At 40.5% G+C, this 7,246-nt stretch overlaps 1 protein-coding gene across 1 annotated transcript; it reads left to right on the top strand.

Annotated features, from left to right (window-relative positions):
- Positions 1 to 1,030: 1,030 nt before the first annotated feature.
- LOC122084758 lies at positions 1,031 to 3,258 on the top strand. Its single transcript, XM_042653195.1, has 2 exons — positions 1,031 to 2,009; positions 2,087 to 3,258. The coding sequence occupies exons 1-2, from the start codon at positions 1,031 to 1,033 to the stop codon at positions 3,256 to 3,258; spliced, it is 2,151 nt and encodes a 716-aa protein (XP_042509129.1).
- Positions 3,259 to 7,246: the final 3,988 nt, after the last annotated feature.

Below are 7,246 nucleotides of genomic sequence, written 5' to 3'. Positions count from 1 at the left end.
TTATACTTAAAAATAAAACTTTTATAATCATCATTTCATGATATTTTTTTTTTCCCACTTTCCATCCTTTTAAATATCCTTTGCAACAAAAATTCATCCATGAGTTTCGGAATGGGTGGGTATCAAGTTAATTGGGCCGGGGCCTCACATAATTAACGATGAGGGAGATTTATTTCACCAGTGTAGCTAAGTTTGCAACCCCACTATTGTTGCTACCACTCAGTCAGTGGCAATTACAATCATCACAGAATTAGGTAGCCTGGTGGGACTTAGAGACCATGGTTTCAATGATCAGTATCGAATTGGACATATTGGCCAATCTATAGCAGATCAGGTGGATGGAATCGGTTAGGGTTGTGTTGTTCTCCTATAAATAGGGGAAGCTTAAGAGAGTTTTAGAACATTTTTGAGCACTTATTGGGATACCCTTTTGACGATATTATTCAAAGACAATGGGAGTCAAGTTTGGAGGATCTAAGTACACCATGACTCTAACTTGGAGAAATCATACAAAGGAACTTGAAGAGAAGTACCAAGCTACATGAGCATCAATGGAAGATCAACCTTTAAAAGGTAATTGATTTGTAATGACCTTTATCTTATATATCAACAATAGAGAGGTTTATGTTATTTGTGCTTAAACGAATAGGGATTTTGTAGGAGGGATGGATGGACTGCCAGAGAATAGGAGGAATGGCGAAGAAGCAGATGATGATGGTGGGGCTCGTGAGGATCTGGATAGAGGTCCTGCGCACCAGGAAACCATGGTTTTGTTATCTTTCAATTTCAATGTGAAAGGGATAAGGCGGCAGTATGGAGAAGAAGCCCTATGAAAATAGTATCGCAACTCATTCGTTTCCAACACTGGAAACCGGACTTCAACATCCATGTTAAGCAGACCTGGTCCAAGCTAATCTGGATACGATTTCCCGATCTCCCCTTAGAATATTGGCATGAGAATGTTCTTCTATCCATTGCAAAAGCTGTGGGGAGACCTGTTGCTCTGGATCGCTATACCAAGTAGGGATTAATGGGTCACTATGCTAGAGTACTGGTTGAAATCGATACTACTGAAACTGCATCTCGCATAGAGGAGGTTCAAGTTGAACGTCTCGAACCCGATACAACGAGAGTTTTTGGATTCAGACAACGAGTCCAGTATGAAGATGACATTAGTCGATGTGGCTTCTGTAAGAGGTTGGGACATAAGGTGGGAGAATGTAGATCTAAGAGGCTTGAAGATGAAAAACAAGCTGCTATGGACAGGTCGGCCTCTGTACCAGGTGCAGTCTACGTTGAAGATAGAGTGGACTCGGTCCGAGTTGCGTCTCACTCGGGTAGAACGCCCATTGTGGAAACCGTTCCTCATGATCCTCTTTCCATAATAGCAGCTTCACCTGCCAATCATGCAGCTGGGAAGGAGGGCCACGATTTGAATGCAATCAATGAAAAAACGTCCATTGAGGAACAATCTCCTTCTATTTGTGTTTCAGCCAATCAGAATGCTGAGAAGGAGGGAGATATTCTGATTGTCTTGGACACTTTGGCAACCAATCCTGCTTTTTTAGGTAACTCCAACTCACTAAATCGTGGAGATATCTCTGTCCGCCCCTCTAATTCAAATTTGAATATCAATGTGGCTGGATCCGGGTCGGACTCTGAGGCAGTGGATAGTGCAGACCCGTCGGGTCATGAGAGTTCATCTGATTCTACAGAGAACTCGGTGGAAAATGAGAGGGAGGAGGACGCCCCTGCTGTTAGGGAACTTCCACCAAGGCCAACAAGAACGGGTAGCACTTCCAAAGGTCGTGGAACATTGTCTTTGCTGAGGGGAGTTAGAAACGTTCCTTCAACTCGTTCCTCGCCAGAGAATGGGGTCTTGCCGCATGGTAGCTTCCTCAGCTCTTCCAGAAGGGATGGTAGAACGGCTTCAAATTATCAGGAGATGGAGAAGATAGATAATGCCCTTTATGCTCGAGAAAAGGGAATGGTTGTTTCTTCAAAAGAAGGTAAAAAAAAAAAGAAGAAAGCAGGCCAGACTAGTAAGTCTGGCAACACCAATTAATTCATAATTTTCCAATGAAAGTCCTCTTTTGGAATATCAGAGGCGTGAAGAAGGCTGCTGGTTTAAGAGCCTTATCATATTTTATTCGAGATCATTCTCCTGACGTTGTTTGCGTAGCAGAGCCAATGATTAGTGAAAGCAAATTCCCTTTTTTGTTCTTTAAAAAATTGGGGTTTGAGTCTGATTTCATTCACAATTTCCGCATGGACAAGGTCCCTAATATATGGGTAATATGGAAACAAGGAATTCCTCGCCCCTCGATCATTGCGGTGTCTGATCAGCAATTATCAATTACTGTGGATTGGTTAGGGAACTGTGTAGGCCTAACTTTTGTTCACGCTAATTGTTTTATGGTCAAACGGAGAGAGCTTTGGTCGGAGCTAGGTTTGGTGGTGAATCCAAATCTACCCTGGTCGGTGATAGGTGATTTCAATGCTACCCTTCTTTCCAATGAGAAAAGGGGTCCAGGGAGATTTAATGCAAAATCAGCAGCTGATTTCCAATCTATGGTGGATACTTGTCTTTTGATACAAGTACCCTCGCAAGGTAAGATGTTTACCTGGACTAACAATCGCCGGCGAGGTAATGTAGCTACGGTCCTCGACCGAAGTTTCTGCAACAGTAAATGGTTGGATATGTTTAAAAGTACTCTTCAAAGGGTCCTGTTAAGGTCATCCTCTGATCATGCTCCCATTTTAGTTGTGTCAGATTCGATCGCCCGACCAGGTAACATTCCTTTTAGATTTAATAATTTTTGGATGGAGCATGATCTTTTTGATAATGTAATTCAAGATGTGTGGAACCAGGAAATATCTGGAAATCCAATTTTTATTCTTTCTCAGAAACTGAAGTGTGTTAAGCTGTTTATCAAGCCTTGGGGAAGAAAAAATTTTCCCAATATTGATAATGAAGTCAAAAAAGCTTCTGATCACCTAAATTCTGTTCATCAAGAAATTGAGGCTGCAGGGATATCAGATGACCTTTTTGGTCGCGAGGCTGATGCCAAAACAGCGCTGTTGAAAGCTACCCAGCTGCAGGATAATCTATGGGCTCAAAAAGCTAAGCTGAGGTGGATGAAAGATGGGGACAAAAATTCAAAGTTCTTTCATCTATCAGTGAAAATGCGACGGGCTCGAAATCAAATCCGTACTTTGCAGAATGCTGATGGGGAGTGGATGAATGACCAGCAATAATTATCTTCATATATTGTCAATTATTATGAGGAATTCCACAGATTATCTGTTACTTCTCCTCACCCTGAGCTGCTGGATTGCATTCCATGCATTATTTCGGACGATGATGCTCTTTATTTGGAGGCTGAACCATCTTTAGAGGAAATAAAAAAAGATGTTTGGGAATTAGACCCAGATAGTTCCCCTGGACCTGACGGCTTCTCAGGGAAATTTTTTAGGCGGGTATGGAGTATTGTTGAGGATGATTTTTGCAGGGCTGTTTTGCACTTCTTCAGATGGGGAATCCTTCCAAAGGGTGTGAATAATTTTTTTCTCACTCTTATCCCTAAGGTGGTGGGGGCTACTTCTCTCGACAAGTATAGGCCAATTTGCATGGGAAATTATTTTTGCAAGGTATTATCAAAAATTGTGGCAAGTAGAGTTGCAATTTTACTGCCAAAGTTGATTTCGGAGAACAAGGGACATTCCAAAAGGGGAAGATAATATTAGAAAACATTAGCCTTGCTTCAGAATTGGAAAATCTGATGCATTCCACAGTTAGGGGAGGTGGGATGGGGCTCAAGGTTGATGTACAAAAAGCCTACGATTCTCTATCCTGGGAATTTTTATTTGCTGTCCTTAGGAAGTTTGGTTTTCCTAGGAAATGGATTTCTTGGATTCAAGAAATTCTTTCATCCTCAAGGATTTCGGTTCTAATAAATGGAGGTCCAGAGGGGTTTTTTGGTGTGGGTCGTGGTCTTCGTTAAGGCGATCCGTTATCTCCCATTTTGTTTATTTTAGCTGAGGAAGTGCTCTGTAGAGGATTAAATAAATTGGCCTTGGAAGGATTAATCAAGTCGCTGCTAGGTCCAAGAGGTACCTGCACTCCAACTCACCTATTATTCGCGGATGATATTTTCATCTTCATGAATGCGTCGGCGAAATATGTTAAAAATTTGCATTTATTTTTATCAAAGTATCAGGATTTCTCTGGACAACAAATTAATCTCGACAAGAGCAAAGCTTTCTTTGGGAAGGTTTCCCCCCACAGGAAACAATTCATCAGTAATTTATTGGGAATTCAGGCCTCAAAATTCCCTACAAGGTATTTGGGTGTGGAAATCTTCAAGGGAAGAGTGAAGAAAAATCATCTTTTACCTTTGATGGATAAGATTAAATGTAGATTGGCTGCCTGGAAAGGAAAGCTCCTCTCGATGGCTGGTAGGGTGGAGTTGGTTCGATCAGTAATTTCGAGTATTCCTATCCATAATTTTGCAGTTTATTGGTGGCCCCAGTCCATTATTAAAATTGTAGAGCGGTGGATGAGAAATTTTATCTGGTCGGGTCAAATTGAGGTGGGGAAAAAAATTGTGATAAAATGGGAGAACACTTGTAAGCCCAAGGATGAGGGCGGTTTGGGTATCAGAAAACTGAGAGAGGTGAATAAAGCTTGTTTATGCAAGCTCGCCTGGCAGATTAAACATGAAGAAAATATTATGAGCAAATTTTTTAGAGCAAGATTTGTTTAGAAAGATGGCTCTCTCAGGAAGGGATATAAATCTTCCTCCATTTTGCCGGGGCTGAAGAGGGTGTGGAAATTCGTGTCGGACATGGAAAGATGGACAGTGGGAAATGGGGAAAAAATCATGTTTTGGACAGATAAATGGTTAGAAAATTCTTCCCTGGCGGAGTCTTCTAATTTGGAGCAGGAAATGTTCATAGGGAGGACTATGCGACTGGCAGATCTTAATCGAAATGGTGAATGGTCTTTTCCAAATGTTTCTTCAAAATTTCTTGCTGAGACCTTTGAGAAGGCAAAAAGAATTTCTTTATCGCCTATGGAGGATATATGTCATTGGAAGCTGTCAAATTCTGGGGCATTCTCTTTGCGATCGGCGCGGGAGGAGATTAGGGGGAAAAATCAGAAATTCCATTGGTTTTCTATTTTATGGAAATCCAAGATTCAGCCTCGTCAAGCTGTGTTTGGTTGGAGGCTTGCTCATAATCGGTTACCCACGGATGAGGAGGTGCGCAAAAGGGGTGTGATGATGCCTTCTAGGTGCATTTTGTGTAGTCAAGCAGAAGAATCTATCCCTCATTTATTCATTCATTGTGAGTACACCCAATCTCTGTGGAATTCTTTTTGTGATTTATTCGGTATCAGGTGGCAACCCCTTGATAGAATGGGGGACCTTTTAGCATGGTGGAAACGGAAATGGTAGAATTTAACCTTTTCAACTGTGTGGCTTTGTGGCTTTATTCTGATCCCATATGCTGTCTGGATGGAGAGAAATGCTAGATATCATGATGGTGCAGCTCTTCATTATAAACATATTTTTGCTCGAGTGAAAGGAGAAATTTGTATAATTTCTAGTGTACATCTTGGGAAACCCCTTTCCATCCCGGATCTGATATGTGCTAGAAGAATAGGAATTCCTTGGGTAACAAGAACTCGTAGAGAGATTATTGAAGTTCGATGGTGTCTCCCATTTCCAGGATGGATTAAGCTAAACACTGATGGATGCTCCTTGGGTAATCCAGGGAAGGCAGGAGCAGGCGGGATTTTCATAAACGAGAAGGGGGACAGCCTTTTGAACTACAGAGAATATGTCGGTATCAGAACAAATTTTGAAGCGAAACTTTTGGCAGTGATCGCTGGTCTTGAACAGGCAAAGATAAATGGTTTTCAACATCTTTGGATTGAATGCGATTCTACGGCAGTGGTAATCCTTCTTTCTAAAGGTTTAGTTCCATGGTTTGCTCTACAACGATGGAGGAGTCTGTTATCTTACCTGAATTCAATAAATTGGAAGGTGACGCATTGTTACCGGGAGGCAAATGTGATTGCTGATTTTTTGGCAAAATCATCAGCGAGATTTGAAGTGTCGTATCCAGTGGAAGCTTGGCCTCGGTTGGTTTCAATGGAATTGGATTTGGATGCTAACCAGCGTCCAAGATATCGCTTTATGAACTTATAGATTTTTATTTCGACTAAGATTTAAGGGGGCCTTTTCCTGCTGATGGCAATGCCGAAGGTGGGGCTGGTCAAATTTTATCTTAGTCTATTTCTTGTATGATGGTGGTGATATCTTTTTTTTCTTTTATATTGGGATGTACATTCTTTATTTCTTCTTAATACAACGAATCTTTAGCGAAAAAAAGAATAGGGATTTTGTATTGTGCTTATAATTGATTGTAAGGGTTACATTGAGTTTGGAAAACTATAAGGTTAAGTATTTTTTTTTTTTTTGGCTAGAAAATCATTTATATTAAATATGAACAAAGAGAACAAATATGATCCTTGAAACACTCACATTATGTGCACCGACAAAAAGGCATTGGGTTTGATAGTGAACCTGAAAAACCATGGGTTCGTTATGAGCACGTAAAATAATTAGTATTTATGTAGTGAGTCATCTATAACTACCTTGTATTGGTTTGATTACTACACAGGGGTTCGTACTTCTTGAAATGGATGTAGGCAAGGTTGCCAAATCAGTATAAATGCTTGTGCATGTCTCTTTTACTATTAATTTTTCTTATATTGAGTTCAAACTTGTCTAATACTTCAATTAAGTTGTTTATTTAAACTTCTTGCTAAGAGGCTCACATGGTTACCTCGATTCATTTCCCTTTTCCAGGGCTGCCTTCTTGAAAGGAAGACAGATTTTGATAATATAATCATTGAAAATGAGATCTTCCACTCCATGAAGTATAGTAAGAGCAGAAAGGGGGTGGGTGGCTCTCAAAATTAGATATGTCTTAAGGTATATGACATGATGGAATCTATAAGGTTTTGTGTGGGCTGTAGCCCATTCCCTAGGTTTCCCAGAGTTTTTGTGTAAATTTGTTTGTGTGCTAAAAACAAAGATATGGATGCAAAGTCATCGGAGAATGTTCTTGGATGGAAGAAGTTAATAAATATTGTTGTTACTAAAGCAGGCAAAAATAAGGATAGATTACAGAGCTAGAAATCAAATTACTGCAACTTCAATAGACACAGAGAGAG

This window comes from Macadamia integrifolia, chromosome 7 (assembly GCF_013358625.1).
Source record: "Macadamia integrifolia cultivar HAES 741 chromosome 7, SCU_Mint_v3, whole genome shotgun sequence".
In the NCBI taxonomy this organism is placed as follows: Eukaryota; Viridiplantae; Streptophyta; class Magnoliopsida; order Proteales; family Proteaceae; genus Macadamia; species Macadamia integrifolia.
Note: the sequence above shows the minus strand (reverse complement) of the source record. Positions and strands in the feature narration are given on the sequence as shown.

Excerpts from the sequence above, each read along its gene's own strand:
- LOC122084758 (XM_042653195.1), top strand. The coding sequence starts at position 1,031 with ATGGGTCACTATGCTAGAGTACTGGTTGAAATCGATACTACTGAAACT. Across the intron at positions 2,010-2,086 it reads GGTTGTTTCTTCAAAAGAAG|TCCTCTTTTGGAATATCAGA; the intron begins GTAAAAAAAAAA and ends TTCCAATGAAAG.